The sequence below is a fragment of the Lutra lutra genome, chromosome 7 (assembly GCF_902655055.1).
Source record: "Lutra lutra chromosome 7, mLutLut1.2, whole genome shotgun sequence".
Lineage (NCBI taxonomy): Eukaryota > Metazoa > Chordata > Mammalia > Carnivora > Mustelidae > Lutra > Lutra lutra.
In genome coordinates this window covers 24,071,370-24,086,698 of record NC_062284.1, presented here as the reverse complement: position 1 = coordinate 24,086,698, position 15,329 = coordinate 24,071,370, and the positions used below count along the sequence as shown (strand labels likewise).

At 42.9% G+C, this 15,329-nt stretch overlaps 1 protein-coding gene across 4 annotated transcripts in view; it reads left to right on the top strand.

Annotated features, from left to right (window-relative positions):
* The window catches only part of ATP10A (ATPase phospholipid transporting 10A (putative)), a 182,925-nt gene extending 169,950 nt beyond the window's left edge, over positions 1-12,975 (top strand). For 2 of the 4 annotated variants that reach the window (XM_047737380.1, XM_047737379.1), the window contains 7 exons: positions 1,070-1,146; positions 4,470-4,595; positions 8,594-8,794; positions 10,610-10,690; positions 10,769-10,873; positions 11,350-11,537; positions 11,677-12,975. In XM_047737380.1, coding sequence (XP_047593336.1) covers positions 1,070-1,146; positions 4,470-4,595; positions 8,594-8,794; positions 10,610-10,690; positions 10,769-10,873; positions 11,350-11,537; positions 11,677-12,295 — 1,397 coding nt within the window. In that variant the 3' untranslated portion in view covers positions 12,296-12,975. Of the gene's footprint in view, positions 1-1,069; positions 1,147-4,469; positions 4,596-8,593; positions 8,795-10,609; positions 10,691-10,768; positions 10,971-11,349; positions 11,538-11,676 lie in introns of those variants that run through there. The other 2 variants (XM_047737382.1, XM_047737381.1) reach the window with 2 other exon arrangements.
* The last annotated feature ends 2,354 nt before the right edge of the window (positions 12,976-15,329 follow it).

Genomic DNA, 15,329 nt, shown 5'->3' with positions numbered 1-15,329 from the left:
AAAACAAAATAGAATCTCAAAAGGGAAAGGGAAAGTAATGGCCCATCAGAACTTTAGCTCATTTCTTTGACCATAAATGAAAGTATTGATGGCACCTAGTCCCAGGTGTCCAGTGGTTAATAATGTAGAGAACATTGTTGCCTGCCATATCTCACTTTGTTTGGGACATTCTGGGAAAAGCTGCAGAGATTGTTAATGACTTCACAGAATTTCAATTTCACGAATATTGACTGATCACTCATGTTAGGCCAGTGCCAAAAGAGTACAGAAAAATCATAGGACCGAGACATCCTGTAACCATGTTATGAATCACTCTGACTTGTATATCTGCACTTTTTGCATATTTGAAACTTGGGAGATACTCTGTGATTGGGTCCTTCTGCTGCCCTATTCCTGAGTGACAGTGACTTTAAATCTCTGCTTGCTTTTCCCCAGAGGTGATGAGATCTCTGACCTTTGTCCTCTGTTCCTAACCATTTTCTGTCAGCAGCTTGACTGAATAAATAGGAGTTCTTCTTTATCACATCTTGAGAGGGTCCAAAGGTAAGCACAATAGCTAATAAGCTAGCTGGTAATCAGTGTACAGAAAGAGCTCAACAGTTTGCTAGGCAGAACTTAACTTCCTTTTTTCAGTTTAGAAAACCACTCATGTAAGCATGAATTAGAATAGCCTTTACTGATATGCTCTACATGTGATAAAGGCTAGAGCTTGGTAAATAGTAACGATGATGGTGATAGCATCTTTTTTGCACCAGACACCATGTTAAGGACTCTGTCTCTAGGTATATGAGCCAATAATGTAAAGTGAATATTAAGCAAAATGGTGACCATGCTAGCCTGCTTTCTGAAATATCTCTTGATGTGACTGGCAATTCCAAACCTCACACCATGTTTGTTCTGACTGCTTAACTCAATTTTCCCAGGGCAGACTCTGCACTGCTTCTTCCTTACTCATCCCCATGACCCTTTCACAGGACTCAGCCCAGTAGGGACCCCATGAAGATCCGTCAAGCCATTTGATTCTGTGCATCTCAACTCAAACGATTCTTCCTGCCTGTGCTGTTTCTAGGAGATGGAGCCAATGATGTCAGCATGATCCAGGTGGCAGATGTGGGTGTGGGAATCTCGGGCCAGGAGGGCATGCAGGTAAAGACCAATCAGGGCTGTCCTATGTGACCAATTGGCCCACTGTCGTACCTTGTCATAGGCTTTGTCCAACAAAGCTAAAGGGTTGGCCTTCAGTGCAATGTGATGCTCACCTTCTACTAAGCCGTAGAAGATAAGGTAGAGGTGGCTAGTTCTTCATGTTTATGAAGCAGTAAATAGCTTTTCCTAGGTCTCTAAGTATATTTTTGTGAAATAAGTGGAACAGAGTTAGGCAAGGTGAGTCATCACCTTCTCTCTGACTATTTATGGCTCATCCTTGGAAGAAAGCATGTTTTACTGTTCCATTTGAAAAAATGACTCTGCTTTTGGACTGTTGGAACCTGGTATCGCTATAAAAAATGGAATGTAGCCATCTTGACTCACATGAAAATTTACTTCTGCCTTTTTCATTTGCCACTATGTCGGTTCTTAACATGTGATTCAGATGCTGAACACCCGAGTTAATTAAAATTAACTTTCTTCTGGATGTAAGATCACAACAATTTCCAACATTTGATTAATTTTGAATCATGACATTTTTTTAAGTTGGTGGAGACTTTAGAAAACAATGTTTACAGTTTCCTTCTAAAAATTCCAGATGCTGGTCACCATTTAGTCATTGGTTGATTTATTCACTGATGCAGTCAGTATTTATTCAGTGAACACTTGTATGTGCCAGGCCTTTGCAGAACTCACTAATTTTCTTACCTGACATTAAACTAACAGTAAGATGGAAAGTCCCAAGATAGAAACCCAGTAGTTCCTCTTGGCCCATCCTTAGCATGTACCTTACTCTCTTCCTGCCTTCATTTGACCTGAGTCACTGTGTTATGTTACTTGCATGGTTTTAATTCTTCCATGAAATGAAAGTTCAGCCCAAGGTTGGACTCAACCGTGCCTTTTTTTTTTTTTTAAGATTTTATTTATTTATTTGACAGAGAGAGAGAGAGAGTAGAGAGAGCACAAGTAGGCAGAGGGGCAGGCAGAGGGAGAGGGAGAAGCAGGCCCCCCACTGAGAAAGAGTTCAACGCAGGACTCCATCCCAGGACCCTGAGATCATGACCTGAGCCAAAGGCTGACACTTAAGTGATTGAGCCACCCAGGGCGCCTCATCTCTGCCTTTTAATGCCATGTACAGGGGAGTGAATGGATGAACAAAATTGTTTGTTCGTTCTGAAGTTTTCATTATCTTCTCCATTGCACCTATTTCCTGTAGCAAAAAGCTGACCAGGGAAGTGCCTGTAAATAGCACATGCAGAGAAATGCACCAAGTAAATACATTTTGTATGAAACACTCTCACGTTTGTGGATGGGTAGGAGACTGAGCTACCACTACTGTTCACTTCCTCAAGTCAGGGGCCAGTGCAGATATATACTTCAAGCCATGTGAGGAATTATGGGAACAGCCAAATGACAAGGCACATACCAAGGCGAAGCTTTGAGTGGGAATAACTTCTAGGTAAGACGTTGTTGGATGCTTCTGCATTTATTTGAAGCTACACCTCCTATTGAGGATACATTATGTAAGATGACGGTAAGGCCTGATACCTTTTCTTAATGTTCCAAGTGCTCAGGTTCCCAGGGAATATTTTCCCTGCTTGCGTTTTAGTCAGTCCAATAAGCAAAGGTGAGCTCTTTGGAAGATGAACTTTGTGGGACACTTTGGTAACACAGACACTAGGCATCTGAGCAGAGTCATCAAGAATGAGTGAGGGTGTTGGAGCTCTCCTGCTTAGCCAAAGTGAGAAGCTTATCCCAGCTGGGCAAAGGAGATCCTGCATCTCTGAGAAGCTTGGTGTTCATGGGGTCATCTGGTCCACCGTGTTTATTGAGCACCAGCACTGACTGGGAACTTAAGGTACATGGTGATTACATCTACTCTCCTGGCTCTTATGGAATGTCCAGAAAAGTTGGGGAGACAGATACTTATTTTAAATGTACATAAATAGTCACAACTCTTATAAAATGATATAAAGAGAAACACTGGTTTTGGTATTGAGTATTTCACAGGAAGATTTAACCTAGCTGGGAGCATTTTGTAAGGCTGCCTTGACAGAGGGACAAACAGGGCCTAAATTTGGAGGTGGGAAGGAGTGGAAGAAGGCCGGAGATGAGTGCACAAAGCCCTCAAACCCCAGTGTTCATAGGAAGAGGTATAGAAACAGTATTTGCTTTGAAATCCTTAACTTTGAGTTTGGAAAACAGACATTTGAAGGCTTCACTCTTTTTTGTCATGTATAATGACATTATTCTATTTCACCTAAGGGACCACATCAACTGTGATCTAACTCTTTTCAAGGAGTTATTTGACTAGAGGGAAATCAGTTGAATTTTAAAAGAAGACTTATATTTTTGTGTAGAATAATCCTCCAAAAATAAACAGAAATCTGTCTTTTCCTGACAATTTCTTTGAGATTTTTTTTTAACAGAGAAGTTCATTATATGGTAGATTCTAAGATATTCTGGGTACAAAAGGTGTCATTTTGATGGCATTTGTCTGCCCCACTTAGTTTACTTGTGTAGAGGATGATACTCAGTGAAGTGAGGGACACTTTCAACCCGTCATCTTTCCTTTCCATGGAGGAAACCTGCTGTCCTCACTCCCTTCTGGGTAGAGTGGACACCTGTTGCCTTTTTGCAGCTTCCTGGAACTGGGTTATGTGAAGGCCAGCAGAGCCATGGGCTTGGCCTTGCTTGTCACCTGTGACTGCTAAGAAGAAGGGTCCAAAACACACCTCCCAAGATGGCCAACTGCCTGTCTCTGATTCATAGAAAAGGGGCAGCTTTGGTTCATCTTTGGGTTGAGATCCCAATATGAATAAAATATCAGGAGGTGGAGAAGAGTAGGGAAACTGCATCTCTGGGTTTTTGTTTTTTGCTTGTTAAAGAAAACATGGGAAAACTCTGGGGCACCCAGGTGGTTCAGTTGGTTAGGCATCTGCCTTCAGCCCATGTCATGATCCCAGGGTCCTCTGGGATCTCTATCTCTCGCTATTTCTGTCTCTCTCTCAAATAAATAAAATCTTTAAAAAAAAGGGGAGGGACATGGGAAAACAAAAACTTTTAAAAATCAATTACATATATTCAGAATCTTAAATGAGTACTATAAAATGATACCCCTGAACAAGAATGCTTGCTGAGATTGATTTATTTTTTTAATTAAAAGAGATAATAAGGGAAATGGTGATAAATTAAGCTCTGGCCAATCACCTGCACATTGTGTTTGAAACTGGATTTCTCCATTCCTTGTATTTGGGGGAGATAAGACAGACCTTAGATGGAGTAAGGTGTCACCAATAACAAAGACTTTGTTCCCTTTCAAGGCAGTGATGGCCAGTGACTTTGCAGTGCCAAGATTCCGATACCTCGAGAGACTCTTAATTGTTCACGGACATTGGTGCTATTCCCGACTTGCCAACATGGTGCTGTATTTCTTCTACAAAAATACAGTAGGTGTTTGATGCTTCTGGTTTTTCTTTTTATTTATTTATTTATTTATTTATTTGAGAGAGAGACAGTGAGAGAGAGCATGAGCGAGAAGGTCAGAGGGAGAAGCAGACTCCCCATGGAGCTGGGAGCCCAATGTGGGACTCGATCCCAGGACTCCGGGATCATGACCTGAGCCGAAGGCAGTCGTCCAACCAACTGAGCCACCCAGGCGTCCCGATGCTTCTGGTTTCTAGAGGGTTTTTTATTGGTTTGTTTGTTTTGTCTTGTTTTTTGGTTTCTAGAGTTTTTACATCAAAAAGCCTGAGCTGAGATTTATCAGACCATCCCCTGAATGTGACCATCTGGGCATCCCAGAGCTTTCTATTGGTTCCATCCTCCTTGGCCTCTGTGAACTTACCCCAGGCCTAGCCTGGCCTTTCCCCCTGTGGGCTCAAGAAGTCTAGCTCACAGGGTCGTGAAAGTAGCTGCACCTCTAAAGGAGAAAGTTGTGAAAGCAGATCAAACAAGAATGTCTACTTAGTGCTTTATAAGAAGTGGGGGAATCATGAGTTGCAGTGGTCTGGACAAGGTCACACAGTTAGGGACAAGGTCACACAGTTAAATGCAAGGCTGCATTTAACCCAGCTCATTGGACTCCCAACTCTTAGCCACTCTGTTAATGTGTTTCCTGGGAGCAGACTGCTAAGGTATCCATAGACAGGAATCCTCTAATCAGTGCTCTTTCTAGAGCAGACAGGGAAATCTGGGGATAAGCAGGAGTGCAGTGGCAGTGCTGGAGTCAGAATGAGAACACTTAGTCATGCTGTGATCACTGAATGGCCTCTGTGGAAACATAGCCACACTGGGCCAGGTGTGTGAGTCCCCTGGTCAGGACGCAGGTGTAGGGCCCCAGGAACAGGGCCACCAGCAGGTCCTTGCCACACTTTCTCCCTTGCTGTCAGGGCAGACATGCCCCCTTCTGGCCAGATCTATCTATAACAGACCATCCAGTTAGATCATGCCCAGGCCTGGCTGACTGATTACAATTCTGTCTCTCCAGAGACTCTCTTCCAGGGCCATGCTCCATTTCATGTTGATCCTAATGTTTAACTCTTAGATCCTTATTACTAAGCCCTTGGCAGACAGGTGTCCTTCTCCATAGTCCTCTAGCATGGATGCCATGGCCGTTTTAGAATCCTGATCTACTCATAGGTAATGGGTTGACATTCTGCTAAGAAGTTGCTGAGTTGCTGCTTGTTGCTCTTGTCTCTAAAACCTTGTGGCTGAATGTACAAACAAGGAGACAAAATAAATAAACTCTTGGGGTAAGTGATCTTTCAGGGTAGTTCCACAATTCTGCCACATTGGATGCCACAATTCCAGGGTCAGGATCATCCTAAACTCTCCTAAAGAAGAACAAAATACAATAAATTAAAAGATATCTATCTGAGAGATAGAGAGAAAGAGAGAGATTTTTTTCCTCTTCCCATGAAAAGATCTCCATGCTAACCCTAAACTGCCATCGGTGTAACTCTTGTTCATTTTCCTGTTTGTTCTGGAGATTTAGACCTATCTACTTTTCCCAACACTCTTGCTCCCCTTACTCTCACCCATTTTTCAAAATGTCTTCTAATAAATGAATACGAATACCCAGGATCAATCACATCATGTCTAATTTGATCAGTTGGGTACTGGAAATTAATTCTGATTAGGTTCTGCCTGGGATTCTGTCCAAGGAAGTCTGTGCCATGCTTCCCTTGGCCTTGGCCAGTTACTCCCTGCTTTCTCTCAACCACCTGGCATTGCATCCCCAGAGCTGAGGCCCCATCCATATACTTGCAAGCCTAGAATTTCCCAGTTCCCAAAGAGGTGGAGGGATGCTTGAGTATAGATGAGTGAGGCTGGGCAGGTAGAACCCCGGCTCTGTTTCTGTCATTAATTTTTGTGCAATCTTGAGCAAGTTACTTGCTTTCTAGGGATTTTGTTTCCTTTATTTGAAAACAAAGCATGAGAGTTGAGCTCTGTTTCTCCATAATTCCTCATGAAAATTTCTCAGACTGAGGTCAGGGAATTCAGCATTTCAGTTGCAAATAAGTGCCAGAGTGACCACCTGAATGGGCACAGCCTCCTGCCTGGCATGATGAATCTGTCCTCATAGAGGGGATGGGAAGGAGAAGGGGATGTCTGTCTTTATCCCATATAAGATGCAAGGCCTCTGTTAACAAGTGTTCAATCTAGTTGAGAAGTGCAAGGATAATTACCCTACCTCCAAAAGTGAGAAATTCATTAGTTTTAGGAGTAAGTTAGTCTTCCCTTCCAATAAAGAACAGAGAAGAAAAGTTTCCATAGCAACAGTAGTTTGAAAAGTAGGCTTTTTGGTACTATAAGAAAAAAAATGTCAATTAACTAAGTACTTTTCCTCCTCTTTCTCTTGACTCCAGTTTGTTCACTGATGAGTCATTAGGCTGAGCCTGTGGGGGTGGGTGAGAGAAAGTCAGTTGTGGGAGTGAGAAGGGAAGAAAATCAATGAAAAACCCAAGTCTGTCAATTTTCGGTGTGGAAGGGTAAGTTGCACTAAGTCGTAGATTGAAACAAGACTTGGAGGATATGTGTCATTGCTTCCTGATCTTCAGACCAAGCCATTTGCAGGTCCAGAAACCAAAGCTCAGAGAAGGTAAGTGACTGAGTCAAGGTCAGAAAGAGAGATAGTGGCAACTTCAGAACCAAAACCCAGGCCATTACCTGAGGTGCCCTGCAGAGAATGTTCTCCACCTGGGGGTGTCTGCCCTCCAGGCCAAGACCCACAAGTGGTTTGAACAGGTCAGCTTTTATTACTCACACAATGGCCATAGTCAAGTCATTCAACATCTTGGACCTGAGATTCCTTTTCTCTGAATCGAGTAAGCACACTACCCTGCTTGAGTCTCATAGGAAATAGCTGTACTGCTAACTGAAACAACAATAAATCACAGTGTACAAGGAGACTTTGTGAGTACTTTAAATGTATTAGTTCATTAATCCTCACAACAGCCCAAAGCTAAGTACTGTTAGGGGGTGCCCATTTCAAGGACAAGGACACCGAGGCAGAAAAGGGTCAAATGATCTATGCCAAAATATACAGCTAATAGGCTAAATGCTTTACCATTGCTAAATTGCCATGCCCCATGTAAACGCACTCAAGCCGCTGATGTTCAGTGATCAAGTAATAAGGGGAAGAGATCCCCTCAACTCCTCCCACTGAGCATGGACTTGAAGAAGTTGCTCATTCTCCCTGACCCTCACTTTCCTGTTCAGCAAGGCAGGGGTAACTATGAGAACCAGTGATTATACCTATACCTCATCTGCCATTAGAGTGCCCAGTGGATATCTGGGCTTGGTCACAGCAGCAATGCTGGTATCATCATTGACTTTGTTGCTGTGCGTGCGTGTGTTCCCCCTGCCATGGGAGTCAATAATTGCCCACTGTTCCTCATCAGAAAGGGTATGTAACTAAAGAGAGAAGCAAGATCTGAGATATAGAATAGATAGGTTTGGTTTAGGATCACAGAGGACAGCTATTAGGGAAGGTCCCTGCTGTACCTTTATGGGGAATTTCTATACTCAACTGGACCTTATCTCCTCACCTGGCTGTGGCAACAAGATACAAAGAGTTTGTCCTGTGAAGTTAAGGGACTGTCAGGAAGGACCTAGCCAGCACTTTCATAGGTGCTCAATAAATGCTATTCCATTTGATCTGCATTTCCTGTGGGCTGTTATCAGCATCTTCTCTCTGTGGGCTATCCTTGGAATTTTCATCTCCCATTGCCAGTCCTTCATGCTGAAGGAAATGAGGAGAGAGAGAGAGAGAGAGCGCAAGTACAAGAGCATGCTATAAGATTAGAGCTTTGTTTGAAGGAAATTTCTGCCTCTAAATTTAATCTTTATAGTCAAATTCTACAAAACCCTTAGATATCGTGGATATGAATCTGCAAGGACAGCTAAGAATTGCTTGTCCCCATTCTTCCTTTCATGATTTCAGATGTTCGTGGGCCTCCTGTTTTGGTTCCAGTTTTACTGTGGCTTCTCTGCATCTGCCATGATTGACCAGTGGTATCTGATCTTCTTTAATCTGCTCTTCTCATCACTTCCCCAGCTCGTGACTGGGGTGCTGGACAAGGACGTGCCAGCTGAAGTGCTGCTGACTGAACCACAGCTCTACAAGAGTGGCCAGAACATGGAGGTGAGGCTCCTTTCCTGCCCCCATCTCCTATTGCTCTCCACATTCACCTACAGAGAGTGAAAGTCTCTACACCTCCCTTTAAATGGACACCCTGGGAGAAATGGTTAAAATTTTGGAAAATGACCAGCAGGAGGTAAAAAATGGATTCTATCTACTTGATTGTGTAGGAGCTGTGTATTAATTAGAGTGAGGTTAATGGTTGGAGTGATGGTATCCTGGTATATGCATATGTCCAAACTCATCAAGATGTATACATTAAATGTGTGCAGTTTTTGTGTACCAATGTACCTCAGTTAAAAAAAAAAAAAAAAAGAGGGAGGTTAATAGAAAAAAAAATAATGACATGAAAATTCTCTATACCAACAGTCTCCAGGAGCCTAAGGAAAGTCCACTTGGAATCGAAGTCAGGGTCATGTGGATTGCTGCCTCCTGCACAGGGATTTTTCTAAAACAATCCCCTCAAAATGTGATTTATTTTGAATGGGAATTAACCAGCAGATAAACCCATGGAGAATCCATTGAAAGAATAAGTGAATACAAGCAGATATAAGTATATGTTTACATCAACACAACACATAGATTGACATGCTAATTACTAGCTATTCCTACCAGCATTTAAAGTTGGCCCTCTAAGTGCTTCTCTTTGCTAGTTGGAATTATTGTATGTGTGCAAAGGAAATGGAGCTCCCTATGTCTTACAACAGTATCTGATTTAGAATTTGTTTACTTTTGACTTGACTTCCCCTGGTCACCTTCATTGACACTGGGTTCCCTCAAGGTAGGCAGCAGGGGTGGGGCTCTGGGGTGGGAACAACTGAGGGTCAAGCAGATGAGGAGGGCCTCTGCATGATACCTTTCACTGGAGGAATGGTTGTACTCAGCTTGTCCTCCTGTCCTTGGCCAGGGGCTGGAGCTGGCCAAAGGAACAAGGCACAAGAAGTTTGTCCTTTGGAGATAGAGGACTGAAGGAGAAGCCTAGCCAGCACTTTCTTAAGTGCTCAGTAAGTGCTCATTCAGTCCAATCTACGTTTTCTGTAGGCCAGTACCAGCCCCAGCTGCTTAGGAGCTCAGAGTCAAATACAAACGTAGTTGCCCAGGAAATGAAGTCTTGACCAGTCCATATCAAGGTCATTTTGCCCTCAGTGTACAGCTTTTTTTTAACATTAAACACTTCCATGATCCATTTTTTAAAAATGACTCAATTTTAAGAAACATTCTAGGGGACCCAACAACAAAGGGCAGCAACATCATGCAAAGTAGGAGCAGAAGAACTCAGATTGGAGCAGGACATGCAGAATTTGAGGTGCTGTTTCCTATTGTAGAGAAATGCTCCCTTGGGGACACATGAGTGGCTCAGTCAGCTAAGCGTCCAACTTGTGATTTTGGCTTAGGTCATGATATCAGGGTGATGAGATCAAGCCCCATGTTGGGCTCCATCATCACTGGGGAGTCTGCTTGAGATTCTCTCCCTCTTCCCCTCCCCCTGCTCTCTCTCTCTCAAATAAATAAATCTTGCTTTAAAAAATGCTCTCTCTTAGGATTTAGGAAGTGGTTTTATGTGTCTGCTGTTGACTTAGATCTAGAGAAGCTGGTGTTGTGGACAGATGCTCTGAATGATTGATCCAGCTGCAGATGATGCCTCTGCAGACGTTCGTGTAGTCCCCCTGGGACCCGACCCCAACTCGCCAAAGTCTTGAATTAGCAAGTTCCCCTGGGGTGCTTATCTTGTGCATTAATCGCCCTGTACTACTAGAAGACATCATTTGAAGAGATTCTTACTTCTCTATAATTTCTGTGTTTGTTTTTGTGTCTAAGGAGTATCGGCCACGCACGTTCTGGTTAAACATGGCTGATGCTGCCTTCCAGAGCCTGGTTTGCTTTTTCATTCCTTACCTGGTAAGTTGGCACCTGGAACAGCCTTTCTCACTAGCTTCATCCAGCAACCTACAGACATAGGACACTACTGTTTTTCAGGCCTACTATGACTCAGACACAGATGTATTTACCTGGGGAACCCCCATCACGGCCATCGCGCTGTTCACCTTCCTTCTGCACCTGGGTATTGAAACCAAGACCTGGGTAAGAGCTGTGGGCATGATCCCAGGGAGTGCTGATGCTGCAGGCCCCACACTCCCAGGCAGATTCCATGACATCTAGAAGATTTCTGAGCAGACAGGTGACTTCAAAGCCACCTTCACTGTGGAGAAGGGAAACAAGTACATGGGCCCGCCACATGTGTATTGGAGCTCCTTGGTGTGGGAACTGCCACATTCTGACTGGTGTCTTCACCTGAGCAGCACTTTGCTCCTTCCTGCCCGCTCTCTTCTTCTCCTCCGCCTCATGCCACCCTTTCCCTCTGTCTTTCCTTCCTATGCCTGACTTCCGTCTCCTTGACTGTGCCCAGGGTGGTTCACTGATGCCAAAGGCTTCATCAGACCCTCCCAGCTGCCTGTGCCACAGACCCATGTTTCCACTAAGCCCTGAGAACAGCTACGCACTGATGGATAACCAGTGCAACTCTGTTTAAATAAATGCCCTTTCTCTTTCCCCCTTAGACCTGGCTCAACTGGATAGCTTGCGGCTTCAGTATCCTTCTGTTTTTCACTGTGGCTTTGATTTACAATGCTTCTTGTGCGACGTGTTATCCTCCGTCCAACTCTTATTGGACTATGCAGACATTACTGGGCGACCCCGTGTTCTATTTGACTTGTCTCATAGCACCTGTTGCTGCACTGCTTCCCAGGTGGGTATCAGGGACAGTGTCCCTCAAGTCCTAAACGAGCTCTGAGAGCATTCTCAGACCTGTGTTTTTATACAGTGAAAGTCTCAGAAGACTCAAAGTCACCACCCACAGATGACTATTTTTTATATGCTCTTTCCAGATTGTTTTTCAAAGCCGTGCAGGGGAGTCTTTTCCCCACCCAACTTCAACGGGGGCGCCAACTGGCCAAGAGGCCCCCCAAGAAATTCATTGCTCCCAAAGAGAACTTTGCTCAGGGACACCCTCCAGAAGAACCCAGAACTGAGTCATCAGAACAGAAGAGCATCAGTACCTCTGGACCCCTCTCCCAGGATTGCACCTCACAGGCGTCATGGCACATACAACAACCAACCTGTTCCCCAGAGGCTAGTGGGGAGCCCAGTGTGTTGGACATGAATGTACCTTTAAGGGAAGATATTCTGCTGGAGGGACTGAGCAGTCAGGCCCCGGGGTCCTCCATGCCAAGGGAGCCTATCCTGGAAGGATGTCCTGGGGACTCCAAGATGAAACCCACCCATACCAGCAGGGTAGCCCCCCTGTCATCCATTTTCAACCTGCCCAACTTCAGCTCCCTCAACTGGATTTCCTCCCTCTCACTGGTCAGTGGGCTGGGAAGTGTCTTACAGTACTCTCGAAGTAGTTTACAGATGGACAAACAGGACAGCGAGTTTTTGCCCAGTCCACCTCAGCCAGACCAGGATCTGTGTGGCTTAAGCAGGCAGACCACTGACTACTTCTAGGAACATCTTCCAGGGACTGCAGTGGATGGCTGTAGCAGTGAAAACCTTGGAATGGCCTCTTTTTTTTTTTTAATAACTTAGATGTTATATTATTTATGTTTATTATTTGCACAGAAGAGTTCTAGTGAGATGTATTTTATGTTTCCAAGGCTAACACAGGAAATGAAAGGTACCAAAAAAGAAAGTTTATTTTTTAAAAGTTCTAAGTAGAATATATTGAAAAGAAAAATAAGAGCTTTAAGATTTATAAAATTTTAAAGAAGAATAACACTTGAAAAGTGTGTTTAGATTTATTTTTTCATCTCATTTTTTAAGAAAATGCAGTATGATTGATATTCTCTAACATGAATGACCTTTGCTTTCCCCATGTGAAAATGTGTATATGAGCTCAGTGCATCCCAGTGGGTGTGGAAAGCAGTGAGGGGAGATGACAGGGCAAGAATGCAACTTCTCCGTCCTTGTCCCCTGTTCCCCCACACTGCCTCCACCAGCCTGGGAGAGCTTGGCTCTGTTTCACCCACAAAAGGGAAGGAAGGAATGCATGCAAGGAGTTCATCCCAATGTTGAAATCTATGCAGGCATTCTATAAAGATTGCCTTGTAGGTATTACGGTCCCTATGTAGGGTCTTGCCTGTCAAAATCATAACAAGCAATAAACAACCTTCACTTTACAAAGAGAATGGGTCCTGTTGCCACTATTGTGTGAAGTTATTAATATGTGACCTACAGCATGTTCTGAGTACCATAGGGCACTTACTTCCTCATGGCAAGTCCTTTTAAACACCGTGAAGAATACAGCTGGGTGCCCCACACTGTAATGCTATGACCCCAGGTTACATCATGGCTCCATACACTAGGCTACCAGCCCCACAAGACTCTTCCTGTCAAGAGGCTAGGCTTTTTAAGTGTGTATCTTTAGACATTTGTCTTATGAGTCATTATTTCTGTTCCTCTAAACAGAGGGAAAGGGGGGAAAAGAATTGAAATATCGAAGGCAATTAATTATATAGCATTCCCTCTGCAGAGATCTCTTTTTGCACTTAAAACTTTTTTTTTTTAATTTAAACTCAACTTAGTTAACATATAGTGTATTATTAGTTTCAGGGGTAAAATTTAGTGATTCATCAGCTGCATATAAAACCCAGTGCTCATTACACCAAGTGCCCTCTTTAATGCCCATCGCGCAATTACTCCATCCCCTCACCCACTTCCCTCCAGCAACCCTCAGTTTGTTTCCTATAGTTAAGAGTCTCTTATGGTTTGCTTCCCTCTGTTTTTATCTTATTTTTCCTTCCCCTCCCCTATGTTCATCTGTTTTATTTCTTAAGTTCCACATATGAGTGTAATCATATCATATTTGTCTTTCGCTGACTTATTTTACCTAGCATAATACCCTCTAGTTCCATCCACATCATTGCAAATGGCAAGGTTTCATTCCTTTTGATGGTTGAGTAATATTCCAGTGTGTGTGTGTGTGTGTACACATCTTTATACATTCATCTGTCAATGGATATCTGGGCTTTTTTCCATATTTTGAATATTGTGGACATTGGGGTGCATACACCCCTTCGAATCATTATTTTTGTACCTTTTGGATAAATACCCAGTAGTGCAATTGCTGGGTCCTAGGGTAGTTCTATTTTCAACTTTTTGAGGAACCTCCATAACTTTTTTTCTGAGTGGTTGCAGCAGTTTACTTTCCCACCAACTTTATAAGAGGATTTCCCTTTCTCCTCACCCACATCTGAGTTATTAATTTTAGCCATTCTGACTGGAGTAAGGTGGTATCTAATTGTTGTTTTGATTTGTACTCCCCTGACGATAAGTGATGTTGAGCATTTTTCCATATGTCTATTATCCATTTGTATGTCTTCAATGGAGAAATGTCTGTTCATGTCTTCTGTCCATGGATGGGATTTTTTGTTTTTTGGGTGTTGGAGTTTGATAAATTCTTTATAGATTTTAGATACTGGCTTTTTATCTGATATGTGTGAATATCTTCTCCCATTCCGTAGGTTGACTTTTGGTTTCGTTGACTATTCCCTTTGCTATACGAAAGTCTTTTATCCTGATGAAGTCCCAATAGTTCATTTTTGCTTTTGTTTCCCTTGTCTTTGAAGATGTATCTAGCAAGAAGTTGCTGTGGCCAAGGTTGAAGAAGTTGCTGCCTGTGTTTTCCTCTGGAATTTTGATGGATTCCTGTCTCATGTTTAAGTCATTCATCCCTTTTGAGTTTATTTTTGTGTATAATGTAAGGGAATGGTCCAGTTTCATTCTTCTGCTTTTGGCTGTCCAGTTTTCCCAACACCGTTTGTTGAAGAGACTGTCTTTTTTCCACTGGCTATCCTTTCCTGCTTTGTCAAAGGTTAATTGATCATAGAGTTGAGGGTCCATTTCTGGGTTCTCTATTCTGTTCCATTGATCTATGTACCTGTTTTTGTGCCAGTACCATACTGTCTTTATGATTACAGCATTGTAATAGAGCTTGAAGTCTAGAATTGTGATACCTCCAGCTTTGGTTTTCTTTTTCAACATTACCTTGCCTATTTGGGGTCTTCTGTGGTTCCATACAAATTTTAGGATTGTTTGTTCTAGCTCTCTGAAAAAATGCTGGTGGTATTTTGATAGGGATTGCATTAAATGTGTAGATTCCTTTGCATAGCATGGATATTTTAAAAGTATTAGTTCTTCCAATCCATGGGCATGGGACATAGAATGTTTTACCATTTCTTTGTGTCCTCTTCAATTTCTTTCATAAGTGTTCTATAGTTTTCAGAATACAGATCCTTTTCCTCTTTGGTTAGGTTTATTCCTAGGCATCCTATGGTTTTTAGTCCAACTGCAAATGGGATCAAATTCTTGATGTCTCTTTCTGATGCTTCATTGTCAGTGTAGTGTAGTGTCAGTGTAGAAATGCAACTGACTTCTGTGTGTTGATTTTATATCCTGAAACTTTGCTGAATTCTTGTATCAAATCTAGCAATTTTTTGATGGAGTCTTTTCGGTTTTCTACATAACATATCATCATGCCATC